Source organism: Somniosus microcephalus, chromosome 21 (genome assembly GCF_052327205.1).
Source record: "Somniosus microcephalus isolate GS21.2 chromosome 21, FLI_Smic_1.0, whole genome shotgun sequence".
Taxonomy (NCBI): Eukaryota; Metazoa; Chordata; class Chondrichthyes; order Squaliformes; family Somniosidae; genus Somniosus; species Somniosus microcephalus.
This window is the reverse complement of record NC_141007.1, coordinates 50,548,590-50,571,365: the sequence shown is the minus strand read 5'-3', so window position 1 is coordinate 50,571,365 and position 22,776 is coordinate 50,548,590. Positions and strand designations below refer to the sequence as shown.

The following is a 22,776-nucleotide window of genomic DNA, read 5'->3' as shown; positions in this document are numbered from 1 at the left end:
TTCCCATCCATCTCTCCTGAAGCCGCTGAGTTTTTGTCAAGGTGCAGTTGAGGTGGTTGTTATTTATGTGTGAGCCTTGACAATGAACTACTAGACCATGGTGGGTGGGAACCACACCAGAGCTTTATCCTGACATCAACATCAGAAACAGAAACTTTCCTCAGTCATATTTTTTTCTTTGAGCCCAATTTTGCCTCCATAATCAATCAGAGGCGCCAACTGGACTGTCACCAATCACTGCCCCCGCTGAAGTCAAGCAGGTCAATAGTGAGTGGGGATCAATCCTGGGATTTTCCTGGTCTGTACAGCTCAGCTACCCAATGGATAAACTTGCTGAGTCATAGAGAGCCTTGGTCCAGCTTTTAACTCATTCTTCAGAACCATGTCAAATTAATTGGAGGATGCAACATCTTAAAATACTAGTACAGGAAAAGTTCTGATATCCGGCACCGACGGGACCGAGCTGCTGCCGATCTATCAAAACTTCCGGATAGACCAGCGCTAATGTTGAAGGATAGGAGGTTTTCATCTCCGTAGCTGACAACAAACACTGTTGCTTAGCAACAGCTTGTAAACACTCGGCCCGTACCTTGGAAGCGTCTCTGAAGCTGTTGCTAAGCTACAGAGACGCTTTCCAGAGCCTGACTGTTAAAAAAATGCTAGGCAAAGAAAAAAAACCTAACCAAAACGGCTGCTGATTTCTGCCGTTAGATCGAGGTTTCCGGGCATACAACCTCCGGATAAACCAGTTTCCTGTATAAATCCTGGTAAAACTTGATACATTTACAGCCAGTGTGTGCACTGTACTTTACACAGAACCTTATGTCACATAAAAAAGTGTTTTGTTTAACAGTAAGAATTCTGTGCAGGCTCATTTAACAGCTACAAAGCACAAACTCTCGATAATTATTCCACTCAGAATGCTTTTCGAAAGCGAAACATGGTATCCCTCACAATGGAAAAAAAAAATAGGAATTTGTTGCAGCCTGGACATCAGTACAACACATGATTAAGAACATAGAGGCATTTATGGCTTCAATTTGTTCTCAAGACTTGCAATGGTCTCTGGCTCAACCACTCACTGAGGTAAAGCATCGCATGCTCCAACAGCCCTCTGACTAAATGTCTCCGAATCTCTCTCTCACTCTCAGTGACAATTTTAAATTGATGACTCATTGTCACTGATTTCCCAACCAGAGGGAATATTCTTTCCCTATTCACTATCAAAAACCGGAATAATTTAAAAGGCATCCAATAGAAATAGTTTCAGTATCTCGAGTCTCTCCTGATAACTATAATACAGGCCCAGTGGTTGTAGTGGGTGGCCTTTTCATCCTGAGGTCATGAAAGCTAGCTCAGACTAACATACCATAGCCATTTTAATTCTGCTGGCATGGTCTTCCCTTTATTTTCCCCATTTTCTCTTTTTTCTACTTTTACTTTAACTGTACCTCTAGCTGGTATGCTATATTCTAACTGTTGTGTAAAAAATAACACACTTTAGCAATCGTCTCTCCCCCACTTCAGATTTTCATAGAATCATACAATGGTTACAGTACAGGAGGAGGCCATTCGGCCCGTTCCGGCTCTCTGCAAGAGCACTTCAGTTAGTCCCACTCCCTGTAGCCCTGCAAATTTTTTTTTATTCAGGTACTTATCCAATTCCCTTTTGAAAGCCACGATTGAATCTGCCTCCACCACCCTCTCGGCAGTGCATTCCAGATCCTAACCACTCGCTGCGTAAAGAAGTTTTTCCTCATTTCGCCTTTGGTTCTTTTGCCAATCACCTTAAATCTGTGTCCTCTGGTTCTCGAACCTTCCGCCAGTTTCTCTCTATCTACTCTATCCAGACCCCTCATGATTTTGAATACTTCTATCAAATCTCCTTTCAACCTCCTCTGCTCTAAGGAGAACAACCCTAGCTTCTCTAGTCTATCCACGTAACTGAAGTCCCTCATCCCTGGAATCATTCTCGTAAATCTTTTCTGCACCCTCTCTAAGACCTTCACATCCTTCTTAAAGTGCAGTGCCCAGAATTGGACACAATACTCCAGTTGAAGCCAAACCAATGTTTTATAAAGGTTCATCATAACTTCCTTGCTTTTGTATTCTATGCTTCTATTTATGAAGCCCAGTATCCCGTATGCTTTTTTAACCGCTTTCTCAACCCGCCCTACCTCCTTCAACGATTTGTGCACATATACCCCCAGGTCTCTCGGTTCATGCACGCCCTTTACAATTGTACTCTTTAGCTTATATTGCCGCTCCTCGTTCTTCCTACCAAAATGTATCACTTCACACTTTTCACCGTGTATTCTAAAAATGGAACTCATACTGTACAAAATTGACCTCTAAATGGCCAAATCTATCTCCAAAGGCCAGTTTTACACTCATTTGAGGCTTAGAACTGCAACGGCTAACATGGTGACCCGATTCTAAAGCATCAAACTTACAGAGGACGAGTTACCTCATTGATAGATCCAGTGCAGTGATCAACCATCACTACCTCTCCAAGGCTAAACTATTCCAGTCACTACTTTATGAATAAAATGGTTTAATTTTTTTTCAACCAACAGTAGGGAAGAAATAAAGACTCTATTCATCTTCCTCATTCATTTTTACAATGTTTTGAACATAACACAAAACATCCCATTATGTTCATTCAGTGTCAATACAGGAGACAGATTCTGAGTGAACATTTAATACAAAAATGCCACTTTTAGCATCTCTGTTGAACTTTTGATGAGCCAAGATATTTGCTGTGCCAGCCCCAAAAGTGAAGTATAGCTAGCCTAACCTTGATAATGCCAATGTAAGTGAGATCACATCAAAGTGGTGGTCTCCCATCAATGACAGCACCATCAGAGCAGATTAACTTCCTACAATGTATCATAGCACAATTATACTATTTTCCCAGCATACGTGTTAAAAAAAAATTTTCACACAAACCCAGCACAACTGTTTGTTTCATCTAGGGTTTGCCTTTTACGCAAATATTTGTTTGTGCGCTTCTCCTTAATTGGCATTAAATAGGTCAATGTTTTAGGTATATTGGGATATTCTGCTGCAAACACCTGTAACATGTTTACTTCTTATAATGAATTAGCAGCTAGGTTCTGTTTTTAAACTTAATTGACGAAAACATTCTGCCTGAAAAACCACAACTGAAGTGGCTCCTAATCAGGACTTTGATTAGAAAAGGCAGGCCGTTGACTCACCTAGAATTTGCTTTTCTGGGTACATTCATTTTTTAATTTCAGACCCAGAGCAGGACAACTTTACATACCGAATAAAATTCCCTCTATTGAATCCCAAATGACCAACAATCAGAACAATGAATGAAAGTACACAGAAGAAGATGGCCAACCATGTGTGCTATTAAAATGAAGAAGCACCAAACAGTAAGAGATTTACTGCTGTTATGGAATAAAATGTGTGCTCCTGTAAACGGGTTTCAATAAAATTATAAATAAGCTTAGTTTTTGCTCAGCGTTTGTGAAGTAACAACTCGGATGAAGTACACGGTACAAGTGCTGCTCCCCATTTGGTTTTTATTTACTGGCAATAACTGAATGGGTTCTGGTTAATAGAAGCTGTTGTTACAATACAAATATCTTCCCATGTTTGTTCTGGTTATGGAGTGTCCTTGTGCTGAATTGCATCAAGGTGCAGTACAGGAAAAATGCAAAACATGTTGGACATTACAGCAAGAGTATGCAGAATCAGTACCAAAGATCCATGCTGACACTGGAACTGGTGAAGATTCAAATCTGTATCTTTTTTTAAAAGGGCCATATCAAACAATGACTTCTCAAATCTGAATCTCAAATTGTGTGCATCCTGTGCTTTATATCAAACAGTTCAAGATTCTGTAAAATGGCACATAATCCAGGAATACAAAGGGGGGGGGGGGGGGGGGGGGGGGGGGGAGAAAAAGGGCACATAATGAACTGACGATTAACTTAACATTTAACAGTAACCCAACGTTGCAACCAGGTGGATTTCAGAATTTCCATTTGATTTCACTGGGACAGCAGGCGGCAATTGCACACTCGCCAAAGCAGAGCCTTGACAAGAGTGCTACTGCACTGAAGGCTAATGCCAGGAATGTAAACAGATAAGAATGCACAGTGTGTGTCAAAGTACATTATTAAACTACAACATTTTCTATCCGGTTTAAATTAGTTTTGCAGAAATAAATACAGATTCATAATCCTTTAAAAATAAACATCTTGGGCCACTTACTATCAGGATCCAGGGTTCCTTAGACAACATCCCCCTCCACTGGACATTTTTTTTTTTTTTTTTTTTAATTACAAAAACAAATTCACAGCACTATTTAATAAAGTTATTGCCAATTGTTTTCCTCTAATTGTTTAAAACCTGCTTGTATACTTTTGCAAGTATGCAGCATGAAAATTTTGTTATACTTTTCTGCTTGCTGGAATTTCCTGCCAAAACCTCTTCACCTTGCTACTTCTCTCCCCACCTTTTAAAGTCCCTTAAAACCGTGCCTTTAGTTATCCCTCCGCTTTCTCCCATTACTGCTCTGTGTCTGTACTCTAACATAATGAAACATCCCACGGTGCTTCACATTGTAAAGGTGCTGTAAAAATGAAAGTTGCTTGTTGGATATATTCAACTACATCACTGCAGTAATGCCCAAAAAGCCATTTAACAATTAGTTGTTAAAACTTGTGTAATTATTTTCCCTATGGGTTACATTTCAGCTAAATGCGAGCTATTTTGCTGGTAAGCAAATGTCTATTTTAGCTTCTATTTGCCTTGGTTATCAAAGACACCTCCGGTGATTCAATACCACAGCACATTGATATATCAACATATACCAACGGGGAAGGTTGGGAGGAAGCTTGAGTGGAGCATAAACACCGGCATGGACTGGTTTGGCTGAATGGCCTGTTTATATGCTGTATAGTCCACGTAATTATGTAGTGGAGTAATAGAACATAGGTTTGCATTCATTATTATCTATGGAGAGCACTTGATGGGGAAGAAGGATCATTTTTTTTCTTTTTATAAAAGAAGCCTGCTTAAAATACACTTTAAACATGGCCTAGCAGGAGGTCTGTGCCTGCTCTTTTTGTGGGGACTTAAGTTGAGATTTTGAAAAACCCTTGTCCTTATTTGTTCTGCCTTGACAACAACTAACAATCACAAACCTCAGAATGTGTTGTTACCCCATTCGGAAAATAAACTATACTTTTATTACTTTGGTAAAGATACCTGCTTGCCAGCTATTAGTTTGCTACTGTTTTAGAAAATGTCTCTTAATGTTCCACTACCGGTAGCCAACACACAGGACATTTGATTTGTCGAGTCTGCTCAGTTCTCAATTGGGTCTGTGCTGAGTGGGGAAGCACCGGATGAGGGAAAAAAATCAGATGCCGCGCACCCTGGGCACTTGGTGACTGGCCAGTGAAAGGCCAGAGAATAGATTACCTAAACATTCCTTTGACAACGGGGGCATACAGTGGGGAATGGAAATAAGTGTGTATATTTAATGGTTGGTAAAATCCCAATTTTTTTTTTTTTTTTTAAATAAGGGGTACAGTTTTCATATGAAAATTCTGCTTGATCCTCCTGGAAACTATCTTTGCTTTGTTTCTTTTTAAATATTTATCGATGTCCATGGCATTACACATGGGAAGTGAAGATCAAGTGTAGTCTTCCAGTGAAGTGCGATTAGAGGGTGGGGGTAATTGGTCTAGACTGCACAGAATCCCTATTTTACAGTCTTACATTCTGTCCTTATTTTGTATTATGATTACTTTGATTTTATACGATTTATAGTTAAACTAGCTGGGGGAGCCCGGCTTTGCCAGGGCTGTTTTGGGCCGGGCGGTTTAAATGGAGTCCCAGGCTTTGGGGCCTGTCTGTCCCTGTGTGAATCTGCTGCCGGGCAACATTTTAAATCGAGTCCCAGGCTTTGGGGCCTGTCTGTCTGTCCCTGTGTGAATCTGCTGCCAGGCAACATTTCTACCTTTTAATAGCGTCAAAGATGAAAGTGAAAGTACTTATAAAACGTTTTTGGTAAATGTTATGTTATTTTTAAAAGAGATACTAACTTTTTCAAAGCTGGATTAGCAGATTTTGAGCTGGAAGTAGTGAAGCAATAGCTGGCCGATGCCGGAGTTGAAAAGCATTAGTCCCGCCCACAGACACAGCGATTGGCCAACCATCAGGCAACTGAACTGTAGGATTGGTCAATTGTGACGGCACAGGATTGGTCGACCTTGACGTCAGTCAATCAATGCTAATTAGCAGATAATGAGTTTAATTTTGAAGGTTTTTTGCATAACACGCGAACAATTTTCGTCCGACCGAAAAGTAAATATGCTTATGACGGTTCTGGAATCGTAAGCTTTCTTTCGATGTAACACACGTGTAGGTACGCTCTATAACTTTCGAGTTTGTTCAATACAGACGGAATGACAGACAGACAGATGTATCCTTTTTTTATATACTAGCTGGGGGAGCCTGGCTTTGCCAGGGCTGTTTTGGGCCGGGCGGTTTAAATCGAGTCCCAGGCTTTGGGGCCTGTCTGTCTGTCCCTGTGTGAATCTGCTGCCGGGCAATGTTTTAAATAGAGTCCCAGGCTTTGGGGCCTGTCTGTGTCCCTCTGTGAATCTGCTGCCGGGCAACATTTCTACCTTTTAATAGCTTCAAAGATGAAAGTGAAAGTACTTATAAAACGTTTTTGGTAAATGTTATGTAATTTTTAAAAGAGATACTAACTTTTTCGAAGCTGGATTAGCAGAGTAGTTTGAGCTGGAAGTAGTGAAGCAATGGCTGCCCGATGCCTGAGTTGAAAAGCATTAGTCCCGCCCAGACGCAGCGATTGGCCAACCATCAGGCGACTGAACTGTAGGATTGGTCAATCGTGCCGGCACAGGATTGGTCGACCTTGACGTCAGTCAATCAATGCTACTTAGCAGATAATGAGTTTAATTTTGAAGGTTTTTTGCATAACGCGCGAACAATTTTTGTCCGGCCGAAACGTAAATACGCTTAGGACGGTTTTGGAATCGTCAGCTTTCTTTCGACGTAACGCACGTGTAGGTACGCTCTATAACTTTCGAGTTAATTCAAGACAGACAGACAGACGGAATGACAGACAGAAGTATCCTTTTATATATATATAGATATAGATAGATAGATAGCAAAACTTATAGCAATTTGAAGTTGTTGGTCGAAGCATAGACGTTTCTCTGCAGTACAGGCCGAGTTTGGAAATACAAAACTGAGGTGCCACAGTGCCACCACTGACGCGAGGGTGTAATTGCAGCATGACAAGTTTACATAGTCAATTTCCATTATAAACGTGGACATAGCAATTTATAATGGGGAAAAGTTGACAAGGTTTTGGTTTTGTCGATAGAAAATGTTTTGTCAATGGGAAATGCATGCAGACACAAGATTTTCTATTATTATATATAGATGTATCGTAACAAAAAAGAAAAACTTAACGGGTACTTGTAAGCCGAAATCAATCAGGCTAACTAGAATCTAGCTGAAGTCAATTTGCTTTGAACACATACCTGCACTCATTACACCTTGTACGTCTGTTTCCTGAATGCATCGCTCCACGTCACTCAGGTATTGGATGTTGCCATTTGCAAAAACAGGGATGTTCACTTCTTTCCTGCATTGAACAGCATATTTCATTTTTTTTTAGGAAAATCTTTAGTTACCAAACTTGTAGTTAATTATCTGTGTAGCTGAATGAGATCAATTGTAGTGTCTATATTCACTTGTATATATGAAATTTTATATTAAGATCAAAAATTGTTAACTCTCAAAACTATTACAGTACTAGTGCCTCGTTAGAAGACAATCCTATGCAACACAATGTGAGAAATAGATCCAGCTCTTTGACAAAGGAATGAATTGACACAGAATCAACTGCTTTTACTGGGAGCCTAGCTGACAAATCCGTTGTTTGGGAAGAAATCTATCTTCTAATCTCGAGTTTCGCTTGAGGATTATTCATTCTAAGACCGGTGTCCTCTAGTTCAATGCTCACAATCCAAATCAAATAGCCTGCTTCTACGCGCATCATCTACAGTCCTCAGTTTAAAAAAAAAAATCTGCATAATGTTCCCTCCCCATCCCAATAATCTTTTTCTCCAATGTAAACTTCAGGTTTGCAAGTTCCTCCTTAGAACTTATAGCCCTTGAATCTTGGAATCATCTTTTGCACTATTCTCTGAACCCTCTTCAACACATCAAAGATTGTTTTTGTCAATCTAATGTCACTCCTGTAAAGGAGGTGCAATGATAAAGGGGACAATAGAGTAAAACTGAGGAGCCACGGTGGGCTCCCAGGATACAATGCTTGTGAATGGACCAACTGACAATCTTGCAAGTACGATGAGCGTCAGCTCCACATGCTAAATACAATGCTCATCTGGACCTGTTCAGGTTTTCTGTGTATACATGGGGGATTTATGATCAGTATTTATTTTGCATAAAACTTTAGGAGCTATATAAAACGTGATGGATGGCAGCGTGATACTTGATGAGCTTCCATGTTCCAACTGTGTTCTGGGGCCACTAGGATCGAACCATGTGAAAGAGGAAGCTGCAAAAAACCACGCACGGAGTACACACAGTGCTGTGGAGGGAAGGTCAACAGGATGATAGAAATTATCAATGAAACGGTGAAAGAGCTTGAGTTGTTTGGGCGGGATCAGACGCTGATAGAATCCTACATACTTAAGATTGGTCTGTTTCATCGGGTTTTATTACAACTAATCGTAACAACTTTCAAATATGTAAGACCACTTCCTTATGGGGAGATGAAGAAAGGGAAAGGTATTGTGTGAATGAGAATGGGCTAGAAGAGGTCAGCGCTGCTCTTGTAGCTGTCTCTGGAGCTACTGGTCCTTCCTGAAGGTGTGGTGATCTGCACAGGGAAAGTAGCACCATCAAAAAAAATTAAAACACACTGTCATCTAATAGCATTAGAGACATATAGATGGTATTAGAGGTGTGTGTATAGTGCTGGTAGTGTAGAAATAACCCAAATTCAACAATCTCACAAGATTGAAATCACTGATCTTTCACTCTTGTGTTCACATGAAGTTAAAACTAAACTTACTTTAATTTTACTTGCAGAACTTTGATAACATGGCCATGGATAAGCCAAGATTCCACTCCTAACTGTGCATTCCTTCACTCATTTTGCTGATGAGAAAGGTGTAAAGAACTCACTTACAGTACGAGGCCAATGTTGCACTTGTTACCTATTATTTTGTATACTGCCCAGCAATGTTCCCCGTAGGCTGCACTATGTTTTGCGTGGCTTGTTTCTAGCAATGCCCGATCCCTTTAAATTTCTGTGCATGAGGGGTATCTCCAATGTAAAAGCTCGTGAGCGGCCTGCACGGGACCTTGCCGTTTACTACACGGCTGCGCACGCGCGTAGCTTAGAGGAAACATTGCTGCCCAGTAGTATTGGCTGCTTACCTCACAGCTTTTATGTGTTCCCAGTCAGCTACACCGGTCAGGGGCCCCTTTTGTTCCTTGGTACGACCGTGAACAGTTAGCAGCTGAAACAGATTAGAGATTTCTCGCTTGTATATGTATTTTAAAACCATAACATTCGGAAAGCACGAAGGTCAACAGCAGTTGTGTGACAAGCAACAGAATTCTTCTTTTGTTCTAACTGTGCAACATAATGAGTTTCACTGAAATGGACCTGAACAAGCATTTATCTTTATTCCGTGCAAGATTTTGCAGCTCTGTTGACTGTAATAGGATTCATTACATTTGAATATCAGTTTGCTGCAAAGAGACTGCTTCTCATCTTCCACGGGGCCCCCCTTCATATTTACAAAAGGAGCAACATTCCTAAAAAGAGGGTTTAAAATTGAGGCAGTTTTTTGCTTCGAGTCCATACCCACAAGAAGCAGAGCTGGGATAATGGAAACTTGTATAGGGCTCTTCCCACCAAGAGAGAAACTAGACTTTAATCCTATTGGTTGGAGCTAGATTTTAACACCAGTCCCACAGGCGAATGTGCCAAAATTTCCCCAAACCAGTTAATGTAATACACTAATCAGATACTGTACTATAGTGTCGCCGCGTTTGCTTCAGGAGAAAATATCTGAAATTGAATGTAGGGCATTGGGTTTCTGAGTTAATTTTACATGATTTTGAATTCTCCCAAATTCAAAACGTATTGATTCTGGTTATATACAAAAACTAATTTTGTATTTAAATAATGCCTTAGAACATCAAAACATCTCAGTGCTTCAAACAAATGAGTTTTGAAGTGCAATGGTTGCTGGGGGGGTGAGGGTAGGTTATATACAGAAACATTCATTCGTTAAATGGGCCCTCTCCAATCTTCTGCAGAAGTTGGAATAAATAATCATGCATATTTGAATCAAGTCACAGCAGTGTAACATCCTCAGCTCTGATATTTATTTTGAATAATTAAGTTACCAATTTAAGGGTACGGTAGCATCGCGGTCACGTTACTGAACTAGCAATCCAGAGGCCTGGACTAAAGATCCAGCGACGCGAGTTCAAATCTAAATGTGGAATTTAAATTCAGTTTATTAAATAAATCTGGTCAGGCCTATATGTGACTCCAGGCCCACAGCAATGTGGCTGACTCTTAACTGCCCTCTGAAATGGCCTAGCAAGCCATTCAGTTGTACCAAACAAGTATACAGCACTGTGAGAGTAGCTTCACCACATGGACTGCGGTGGTTGAAGGAGGACAATTAGGGATGAGCAATAAATGCTGGCTGTGCCAGCGACGCCCACATCCCGTGAACGAATTTTTAAAAAAAAGTGTGTGAAGGAATACTCTGAATACTCTCAACTGTCCAAAAGCTCAAATTTTGATTTTCCTCTTTGCAAACTGAGAGAAAATGAGTTAAATGTACCATAAATATAGGTTACTCACTGGCTTCCAATTTGATTATATTGTATTGCAGAGTTCGTTACTGAATAATGCATGGCTCTGAATTATGACACAATACTGCAATCAAAAGGGAGGTCAGGAAGTAATAGTACCAAAACTATCTATCATGGAAAATGTAGCTTTACAGGAATAATAAGCATATGTTCTGCTAAATATTTCATAAAGCACATTAGTTTCTCATCCGAAGCATGGAAACTCTGACCATATTATTTGAAGGCGAACTTTCTGGCTCGGATGAGAGCACTACTGACTGAGCCAAGCCAACACCTTTAGAATTACAAATCACCCAAATGTGGGTGATGAACATGTGCCAGGCAACTCCATATTTACTGAATTAAAACCTTCACAACAATCAGGATTATTAGAAGACAAAATATGGATGTCTTTATTTACCTGGCAACCTGCTTTCTCCAGCATCTTTGCATATTGCACAGTTTTACTGACTTCTGGGAAAACCCGGATTTTGCACGTAATGGGAACAGAGATTCTCTTATGTGCCTCAGAAACTGTGAAAGGAAAATTAAATATAACGAATACATATTTCTCATTTGCTGCTACCTTTATTTTCACTCTTTGAAATAAGCAAGCATCTTACTCTCAAGGCCTCTGTAATGCTCAGTGCGCCAGGGTGGCACACCCGCTAGTTTCGGTTCCCTTTTTCTGGTGATGTATCTGTTTTTACTCAACGCATTTCCCAAGTTCCCTGCTAAAATCAGGAATTTGTCATATGGGGATATGTAGCTTTAAAACTGTCCTACCACTCTGCAAAGTATTAGCAGAGCAGTATGTTGTGTTACTGGACCAGCTAACATGCAATCTTTTGTCTGCATCACTGGCCTTTCCTCACTCTTTCCCTCTCTTTACTCCCCCTTCCCATGCCATGTACTAACTGTCGCTCCCAAGCTGGGAAAGATATGGCTTGTGAAGTGCAGTGCATGGAGAATGTAGAACACGGGGTCACAGTCACAGAATAAGGGGTCAGCCATTTAGGCATCAGATGAGGAGAAATGTCTTCACACAAAGGGTTGTGAATCTTTGGGATTCTGTACCCCAGAGAGCGGTGGATGCTCAGTCGTCGAGTATATTCAAGGCAGAGTTTGATAAATTTTTGGGAACGAAGGGAATTAAGGGATATGGGGATTGGGCGGGAAGGTGGAGTTGAGGTAGAAGATCAGCCATGACCTTGTTGAATGACGGAGCAGGCTCGAAGGGCCAAATGGCCTACTCCAGCTGCTATTTCTTATGTTCTTAAGTTTCTGAATGACTGGAAACAGCCTGCTGTGATTAAACAGCTTTCATCTGTAGGGTCTGTGCTGTACATACAAACCACAGGATGACATAATTTCACGGAGTTCTCTCCCCATAAAGATTCTTCAATCGCCCTTAAATTTTGCACTTGCAGCACACTGCACATAGGGGGCAAATGCTACAGTAGGGAAAGTTTGTTCAGTGAGCAGCCTCTACCCACATTAAACATCTCCCAGAACGGGTTTCTGAAACTTGAAGCATATAATGCCAAATACTAAAACATACATCCTAACTCAGCTCCAAGAAATTGAAGAGACAATTGTACAGAATTCTTTGTTTCAATAACGAAGTACTCACGCATTTTGTGTAGCAAGTCCCATTCTTCCTGTAGAAATGCTCCATAGTGCCCTGTAAACAGATCGAATACACAGAAGTCAAGTTTAATTATAGTTAGTCCAGATATTCTCATACAAAGTGACTTCTACTTGATTAAAATAGGATTGTTATTTTCAAGAATGAGGTAGACTCAAAGAGTGGAACATTCTGAGGCCTCATACCAAGGACATGGTCCTCACACGCAGCAGGGAGCTTACTGGAAATACACAGGTTTTTCCACCCATTGATATAAATGAATGAAAAATCGTGACCACATCACCCGCAAATTCCCAATGTCACCTCGCCTCAAAAATTAACCACAAATTAGACTGCAAGTGATTTATGGTGCATCTTAAATCAGAATAAGATCGCAATTGATGCAGTGTCCCACTGTAGCCCTTTTCTGTGGAAAGGGGGAAGCCAATTCAGTTTATGAATAAAAATAAACCTTCGTAATGTAGTTATTGTATTGGCTTTTTGAAAACATATCAAGAATAGAAAATATGAGGCTCAGACTGCTGCTGCTGGTTCCTGCAACTCGGTCAGGAGTTCACGACCCAGCAGAGATCAGTGCTGTAACTGGATGGACTTCATACCATCTCACAGGCCTTAGCTTTCTTTTTAAAGAGTTTCCTGACTTGATGTTTCTTTTCTCTTGCACGTTCTCATATGTAACAAACATATGTTACAGGACAACGGGTTACAAATGGCAAATTAAAATAGCTCGCATTTCCTCTTAGATAACTGCTTTAAGCTAGATGTACATGAAAACTCAGGATGGTCGTCAGATGACAATTAACATTTCAACGTCACCTCCCGAATTTTATCCTCGGTTACTTATAGCCCACCAAACACTCAAATGCTGCACTTCTGAAAAAGTTTACCCTCTTACAGGACTACTCTTCCAAACTCTAAATATATATTTTGTTATTTCAGCCAAATTAATATATAATGAGTAATTTGTAGTTCAGAACTATTTTCAGCTTACTAAAATATAGTCATAGAGTCATACGGCACAGAGGAAGGCCATTCGGCCCATTGCGTCTGTGCCGGCTCTCTGTAGAGCAAACCAGTCAGTCCCATTCCCCCGCTCTATCCCCGTAGCCCTGCAAGTTTATTTCCCTCAAGTGCCTATCCAGTCTCCCCTTGAAAACAGCGAGTGTCTCCGCTTCCACCACTTCCGTCGGCAGCGAATTCCAGGTCCTCACCACTCGCTGCGTAAAAAAGGTTTTCCTCACATCCCCCCTGCATCTCTTGTCCAAAACCTTAAACCTGTGTCCCCTAGTCCTTGCATCATCAACTAGTGGGAACAGCCTTTCCCCGTCTAGCCTATCCAAACCCGTCATAATCTTGTACACTTCTATCAAATCACCCCTCAACCTCCTTTGCTCTAATGAAAACAAATCCAGCTTCTCAAACCTGTCCTCGTAACTAAGATCCCCCATCCCCGGAACCATTCTGGTAAATCTCCTCTGCAATGAATATATTTGAAACTAATTTGTTTTTCTGTTCTATTAAAAAATCTTTCTATGCAATTGAACTTTGACAGTGAGTTCAATATGATTCGTTACTGTTGGCATCTAAAAGATTTCACATCACTTCCTTAATTTATAAGACTACTTGCAAGTATATTCCACCATAAACTGCACTACTATCATTGCACACTAGATGGCGCCCCAATCCCAGGGCTGGAGATATGTGCATATTAATTGCAAAAGAAGATGGTCCATTTTAACTTCAGCATTCCATGTTGTGCGACTGTCTTATTTTTAAATAGAAAAACAAGATACTACTGTTACTATATTAATACAATGCATGAAAGCTACTCACTTGACTCAAACTGTAAATGTTCAGAATAGCTTTGTACAAGTATTATTTTAGGACATCACAATCAAGACTCAACTGCTAATGTGCACAAAGTTCTCACTTAATGACCAGCTCTACCCATTGATGATCTTTACATTCAATGTTTTTGCTGACTGACACTGTGACCAGGCCATTAGATCTTTGGTATTATACACCAGCAAATCCATAGTGTTTCAAGATTAAAATGCCAGGTATTGGGCAATATTCATAAACCGTTTAATCTTTGCTCACATGCTTTATAAAATCACTAATAACTTGCAATATACCTGCTGTTCTAATACTTAACACTCAAGTGCAGCATTTGAATAAGGAAAACATCAAAGTACAATTTTAGACTAAGTAAACTATTTTATATATTATCAGTATCTCAGAGAAAGAAATCTGAGCACATTTTATATTTATCATAGCTTTCAACCATTAAGCTTCAACATTTATGTAATATAGCTGGCTTTTATTGGTTAGTACACATCCTCAAACAAAATACACAATTTAAAAAGCGTTAATGCCTTATTGGTAGCATTTTGATCATTTCTCTAAGCCTTTCAGCTCCATTACAGGTCAACCAGAAATAAAATAAGTCCCAAGATGCTGTCAGTTCAGCCAGCAATTTCTCACATGCTGGATCTGACCAGTGGTGATGCCATTGGCTGGATAGTCAGTAGATTATCTTACATTACGACAGCATCAGTGCAGGTTAGTACGTCAATAGAAATAAACTCCGATACCTCGTTTTGCAATCATCTGTGGGCAGCCCAAGTTCAGATCAATGGCACTGCAGTAATCCTGAGCTAGCAGACAGGCTTGGACAAACACTTCTGGGTCATTGGCACAGAACTGGAACAAAAACGAGTCAGCATTAGAACACAATGATGGCAAGTAATAAAATCAAGCTAATCCCTCCACAATATACAGTGGCAGATTTCTGTTCTTGTACTTGGGGGTTTTGGATGACCTGGATGCAGCGCATAAAAGATTAATGGCTAGAACATCGGTCAGGCTCCATTACAGATGTGTAAATCCTCCTGCTCAATTTTCCTCTCTCTTGCTGCACCCAGGTGATCCAATTGAATCCAAGTGCAAAAGCAGGAAAGTCTTCCCCCTAAAGATCTCAGTACGGCAGTTTGCTAAGTTTGGGAGTAATTCCTGAGAATCAGAGTGGCTAGCAAAGGGTAAAGAAACCAGGAAACTACAGAACAGTAAGGTTTATCATCTGTTTTAGGGAAAGACATTAAGGCAAATTAAAGATCTAATAGCTGAACACTCCGAAAAACATAACTTGTTAAAAAGGACAGACAGAAGGAAGTCCTGTTTAACCTGGAGTTTTTTTGAAGATATTATTGACATTGCGGACAGGGTTTCATAATAGACTTGAATTTTTAAAAAGCTTTTATAGATTTGACATTGGTGTTCAATGGCAAAACTAAGGAGCCACCAAAAAGGAGATGCAGTGTGGCACTGGATAGAAAACGGTCAAACTTTTCAGGCTGGAAAGAGGTCACAAGCAGGGCACTCCAGGGATTAACATACATTAATAATAAGCAAATTCTGTGTGTGCAGATATCAAAATGAGTGGCAGGGCAAATAATGAACAATCCAACCCATTTCAAGATTTTGATCTTTTAGGTAACTGAGCCAATTGATAACTGATGTAATCAAAGCGGATCAGAGTAAAAGAATTAGCTTGTGACCAGGGAATCAAAAGGAGTATGCTGAATGGAAGTGTCACAACTGATCTTGGGATTATAGTAAATAAATGTATGAAAGTTAGCCCCATGCAAATAGGACAAGACAGGAACAGTAACTGGAGATACATATGAAGGAGTTAAATACATTGTGGTATAACCAGGTTGAGGATTTTCCTGTCGAAGTACTAGGTGTACTTTATGACTTTCACAGTGTTGCGTTTCCTAGCATGAATATTTTAGTTCTCATTTTTTCTGTTAATGCACTCTTAAATTACATAAATGCTTTTAATTCAAATCATTAAACAGAATGACATTACAATTTAGAAATACGGGGAAGTATAATGAGAAGCTCAAAGTGCTAATGAGATACGATAGCAAAATACTGCAGATGTTGGAAATCCGAAATAACAACAGAAAATGCTGGAAAAACTCAGCAGGTCAGGCAACATCCGTGGAGAGAAATTTGAGTTGACGTTTCGGGTTTGACCCTTCTTCAAAAGGTTTTGAAGAAGGGTCAAACCCGAAACGTCAACTCAAATTTCTCTCCACGGATGTTGCCTGACCTGCTGAGTTTTTCCAGCATTTTCTGGTGCTAATGAGATAGTTTGACTTTATTCCTGTTGCAGCTGCCCTGGATGCCATACCTGAACAACTAGTGGCTGATCCTCTGCATTCAGCTCGTTGTATAGGTTCTCCTTTCTGTAGTTTGCATCCCGTACAAACACCTGGGCATGAAGCATGGGCGTGTAACAGAGCTGGGCACCATGGCGACGACTAAGCAACCTCCACGCAAGCTCACTCTGATCCACCATTGGAGCAACCACATATCGAGCGCCATTTAGCGTGGTCCTCCAGAAATCAAACCCATGAAGTTTCGGCATCCTGGCTGGGCTGCAAAAATAGCAGGATGGAGCTTTTAAAGAAAGCCTAAACGACAGATCTTAATAGCAGACTACTGCGGCAGACACTGCGCAATAAAAAGCTGCTGTCCTTTAACAGTGTATCTGAACACTGAAATCTGGCTCATGTTAATCTGGAAATTGATTGTTACTATGAACTATTCCAAATCAGACACAAGTCAACCAGAATAAACTTGGCATAAAACTTTCCTACATATACCTCACTCAGTCCAAAACACAGCAGAATCGTTACTTTTTTTGTTGTTGTAATTTTCTTAAAGAATGAACTTGCATTTACATAAAGAAAGACTTGCATTTCTATAGCGCTTCACACAACCACCGGCCATCCCAAAGCGCTTTACAGCCAATGAAGTACTTTTTGACGTGTACTCACTGTTGTAATGTAGGAAACGTGGCAGCCAATTTGCGCACAGCAAGCTCCCACAAACAGCAATGTGAAAATGACCAGATCATCTGTTTTTTGGGGATATTGATTGAGGGATAAATATTGGCCAGGACACCGGGGATAACTCTCCTGCTCTTCTTCAAAATAGTGCCACGGGATCTTTTACGTCCATCTGAGAGAGCAGACGGGGGTCTCGGTTTAACGTCTCATCCAAAAGACAGCACCTCCGACAGTGCAGCACTCCCTCAGCACTGCGTTGGAGTGTCAGCCTAGCTTGATGTGCTCAAGTCCCTGGAGTGGGACTGTGAGCCCACAACCTTCTGAGTCAGAGGCGAGGGTGTTACCATCTGAGCCACTGGCTGACACTATATATAGCACCTCAGGACATCTCAAAGAAATTTCACATCCAATCAATTACTTTTTGAAGTGTCAAATGGGTGTTAATGTAGGCAAACGTGGCTGTCAACTGCAAGGTCTCACAAACAGGAAATCAGATAAATGATCTGTGAATCTTTCTAAGCGTCAGGATACTGGGAGAAGCCCCTACTCCTCTTCAAAAAATGCCATGGCATCTTTATATCCACCTGAGTAGGCAGACAGGGTCTCAGTTTAACATCTCATCTGAAAGATGGCACCTCCAACAGTGCAGGATTCGCTCAGTACTGCACTGGAGTATCAGCCTAGTCCAGGGACATGCATCTTTTTGAATCGGAGGGCTGGTTACACGTGTTAAAACCAGTGAGTGGGCTGCTATTGATACGGCAGAAAATTCACACGCAGTAAGTGAGACCACCCACAAAAAAAGTTCCAGCCCCACAAGAAACCCTCAAACACAAAATTCAAGCCACCTGCCTTTCTATTCCATGCTCCCCCCCCTCTTCATTACTTCTTTCCTTCTCCCACTCTCTCCACCGAAACACTCAAACTGGGAAGCGTCAGGCTCAGCGCTTTAATCTTCCTCAGTCTGGCGAACGGGCAAAGCATGCTCCCTGATTGGGAGATTTATGACCATCATGGAGCAGGCCTTCCCAGTCTCTCGGCCTGGGAAGTTTAAAAGGGCCAATGTTGAAACTGCCTTTGTGCACAAGCGGCCAAAGATGAGAAGAGTCCACAGGGGTTTTGTGGGACAGGTGAAAGGAATTCACGGGCTGGATTTGGCCTGTGAGCTGCATGTTAGATACCCCTTTCATCTGTTCCCTGGAGTGGGACTTGAACCAGTCAAGAGTGCTACACTGCTACCAAATGAGCCAAGCTGTATATTACATCCCCTAATTAGCTTCTTGCAACCACACTCTCCATATTTGGAAAGCACACAGAAATGGCCCAAATTTGCCATAAAAAGGTTCAATTTTACATGGTTATGTGATGCCTAGAAGCAGCCACAAATACTTCTGTCATTTAGATTTTCCCCTGTAATTGTTAGAACCAAACTGATCTCATTGTAAAGTATCAGGGCCATTCAGGGTAGCAATTACACGGTAGCATTTTAAGAAATTGTCTGTTGAATTATTTACACAGGAAGCACTCTACACCTATTAGATTTTCACAGTAATCGGAGGAACATTTTGGAAATGTTTTAATAACGAACAGAGACAGTTCTTTGTATATGTACAAATAACTAGTACTGATGTAGAATGGATTCTAGACAACACAATATTTCCCTTAATACAAATCGCTCTGGACAAAAAAATTGTATTATAACTTTTGATTTAAAACATTTTTAAAGCAATTTTTGGCACGGATGCATGCAAACCTACATTTCTTTTTACTCAAGGGACTACCCGGTTGGGCAAGCATTTGCCACACTTGAAACATGGTCATTGGTTTGTGACATTTATATTTGAGTCCAATTATGTTTTGAGTTACAGAATAATCAAAACAAAACTACAGCATAGAGACCATCCATCTGTTGTGCCTATGCTAGCTCTTCAATTGGGGCTGTTTACTGTGAGCTCAGTTTCCACTTAGTTAATTCCACTTTAAATGACGTTAGTCTCTCCCTCAATAGTGACTTCTGATGAAAGCTCTCCATGTTCTAATAAGCTTGTGTTAAAAACTGTATTCGAATTTCCTTTAATAAAAACAGAAAATGCTGGAAATACTCAGCAGGTCAGGCAGCGTCTGTGGGGAGAGAAACAGAGTTAACGTTTCAGGTCGATGACCCTTCGTCAGAACTGGAAAAAGCTGGAGACGGAACAGGTTTTTAAGCAAGTGCAGGGGCGGGGGGGGGGGGGGGGGGGCGGAAAGAACAAAAGGGAAGGTCTGTGATAGGATGGAAGGCAGGAGAGACTAAGAGATGGTGCAAGGCAAAAGGAGATGGTAATGGGACAAGTTAAGAAACAAAAGATGGCTCTAGATGAAGTGTAAATGGCTCTGGCAAAACTAGAACTCCTTGCCCTGAACTAGAAAATTTCATTCACTTTGCTTCCAATTTCCACCCTTCCCTCACCTTCACATGGTCCATCTCCGACTCTTCCCTTCCCTTCCTCGACTTCTCTGTCTCATTTCTGGGGATAGGCTATTAACAAACATTCACTACAAGCCCACTGACTCCCAAAGCTACCTGGGCTACACTTCCTCCCACCGTGCTTCCTGTAAGGACTCTATTCCATTCTCCCAGTTTCTCCGTCTCTGCCGTGTCTGCTCTGACAATACCACCTTCCATACTAGTGCTTCCAACATGGCTTCCTTTTTCCTCAACCGAGGATTCCCCTCTATTGTGGTTGACATGGCCCTTGACCCGTGTCCATTCTATTTCCCGCACCTCTGCTCTAACCCCTTCCCCTCCCTCCAGGAACCACGATAGGGTTCCCCTTGTCCTCACCTTTCACCCCACCAGCCTCCACATTCAACGGATCATGCTCTGCCATTTCCGTCACCTCCAGCGTGATCCCACCACCAAACACATCTTCCCCTCACCCCCACTTTCAGCACCCCGTAGGGACCGCTCCCTCCACGACACCCTGGTTCACTCCTCTATCACCCCCAACACCCCTTCCCCTGGCACCTTCCCGTGCAAGTGCAGGAGATGCAACACATGCCCTTATACCTCCACCCTTCCCACTGTCCAGGGCCCCAAACACTCCTTCCAGGTGAAACAGCGATTTACTTGTACTTCTTGCAATTTAGTATACTGTATTCGCTGCTCATGATGCGGTCTCCTCTACAATGGGGAGACCAAAGGCAGATTCGGTGACCGCTTTGCGGAACACCTCCGTTCAGTCCGCAAGGGTGACCCCGAGCTTCCGGTCGCCTCCCACTTAATTCTCCGCTCCACTCCCACTCAGACCTCACCATCCTCGGCCTCTTACACTGTTCCAATGAAGCTCGAGGAACAGCACCTCATCTTTCGAATCGGCACTTTACAGCCTTCTGGACACAACATAGATTTCAACAATTTCAGACCATAACCTCTGCCTCTATCCTGTTTTTTTCCCCATTTATTTTATTTATTTTGTTTTTTTTCTCTCTCCCACATGGCAGCTGACTTTCATTCTGCCAGTGCCATTTACAGACCTTCCCTTTTGTTCTTTCTTCTTTGCTTAAAAACCTGTTCTGTCTCCAGCTTTTTCCAGTTCTGACAAAGGGTCATCGACCTGAAACGTTAACTCTGTTTCTCTCTCCACAGATACTGCCTGACCTGCTGAGTATTTCCAGCATTTTCTGTTTTTATTTCAGATTTCCAGCATCCGCAGTATTTTGCTTTTGTTCTAATTTCCTTTGTTCTTGTGGTGATAATACTGCATCTACGGCCCTACTTATTTGTCAACTAATGGAAACCATTCATTTACCCTGTCATAACTTTTCATAATTTTGAAAGTCTCTTAGCTTCCCCCTTAACTATGTTCAGGGGGGAAAAAAACTTGGTTTTATATTGTACATTTATGTTTTGTCTAAAATAATCAAACTGTATAACCAAATAGACTTACTAAACAGTTTGGGCATAGAGCTTTCTATTGTACTCTGGCTATCTGTTAAGATTTTGTTCATGTAAGAAGTGAAACTGAAAGCTGTCAAAAGTACCAGCAAAGTATCAGCCAATCAAGAAGGTGGGTGAAGGTTCAGTTTTGAAAACTTTCAGCAACATAGATGCCATTTTTCCTTGTTCTCTCTCCTTTTCTCTATCCCTCCCTCTCTCCCTTCCAGTGGTGGCATTCTCGTGTTTGAGTCAGAAGGTTGTGGGTTCACAGTCCCACTCCAGAGACTGGAGCACAAAAATCTAGGCCGACACTCCAGTGCAGTGCTGAGGGAGTGCTGCACTGTTAGAGGTGCCGTTTTTCGGATGAGACTTTAAACCGAGACCGCCGTCTGCTCTCTCAGGTGGATGCAAAAGATCCCACGGCACTATTTCAAAGAAGAGCAGGGGAGTTGGTGTCCTGGCCACTATTTAGCCCTCAAATGACATCACTAAAAAAAAGAGATAATCTGGCCATTATCACATTTCTGTTTGTGAGAGCTTGCTGTGCGCAAATTGACTGTTGCATTTCCTACATTACAACAGTGACTATACTCCAAAAAGTACTTCATTGGCTGTAAAGCGCTTTGGGACGTCTTGAGCTTGTGGAAATCGCTACAGAAATGCAAGACTTTCTTTACCTCTCTTCCCCTCTCTCCTCAACCCTCTCTCTCCTTTACGCTGCTTTTCCTTCCCCCTCTTGCCCTTTTATTACTTTGCTCCTTTCCTCTCTGCCCTCATTTCTCCGCTCTCTCCCTCTCCTCTCTTGCCTTCTCCCTGGCCCCCCTCTCCTTTCTTTCCATGCGATTCTCACTCACCTGCTCTTGACTTCGTGTCCGCTCCTGAAATCCAACCGCCGGCCGGTCCTTCCCCTTCTCCGCTCCGAGTGGAAACCAAACCCCGTCGTCGCATTCAGTCCGGCGGCGCAGCACCACCCCTCGGCCGCGCACGGCATTACACCGGCTGAGCTGCGGGGCGGCCGCTGTGTTGTCTCTGACTGCTTGCGCAAGCATTATTCACGCTATTAAAAAGGCTGTTCATTTATCAAGTTGGGACTTGAATTCTCTCCAGACTTTTTGCAATATTTAGTGTAGAAATTGTGGATCACTGTTAAAATAGTAAAATGTTAGTAACCCGGGAGAAGCAGCGAGTTATATTAACAGAATAGTTTCAACAAGTTATATTTTAGTGTTGGCATTATCATGTTTATAAATATGGGAGGATATTAAGCCACAATGAGTGGTGCAGGTAGATATGCACCTGTAATGTTTTCCATAATTTAAAAACTAGCACAAGAAAGAAAGACTTGCATTTATATAGCGCCTTTCACAACCACCGGACGTCTCAAAGTGCTTTACAGCCAATGAAGTACTTTTGGAGTGTAG

The 22,776-nt window shown here is 41.5% G+C and overlaps 1 protein-coding gene across 1 annotated transcript in view; it reads right to left on the bottom strand.

Annotated features, from left to right (window-relative positions):
- The window catches only part of dus1l (dihydrouridine synthase 1-like (S. cerevisiae)), an 82,858-nt gene extending 60,480 nt beyond the window's left edge, over positions 1–22,378 (bottom strand). Inside the window, exons 1-7 of the mRNA XM_085963591.1 lie at positions 22,210–22,378; positions 16,776–17,022; positions 15,172–15,280; positions 12,563–12,613; positions 11,351–11,463; positions 9,490–9,572; positions 7,560–7,663 (exon numbers count right to left, since the gene is read on the bottom strand). Of these exons, the coding sequence (XP_085819717.1) occupies positions 7,560–7,663; positions 9,490–9,572; positions 11,351–11,463; positions 12,563–12,613; positions 15,172–15,280; positions 16,776–17,022; positions 22,210–22,346 (844 nt within the window). The 5' untranslated portion in view covers positions 22,347–22,378. The remainder of the gene's footprint in view (positions 1–7,559; positions 7,664–9,489; positions 9,573–11,350; positions 11,464–12,562; positions 12,614–15,171; positions 15,281–16,775; positions 17,023–22,209) is intronic.
- Between the last annotated feature and the right edge of the window lie 398 nt (positions 22,379–22,776).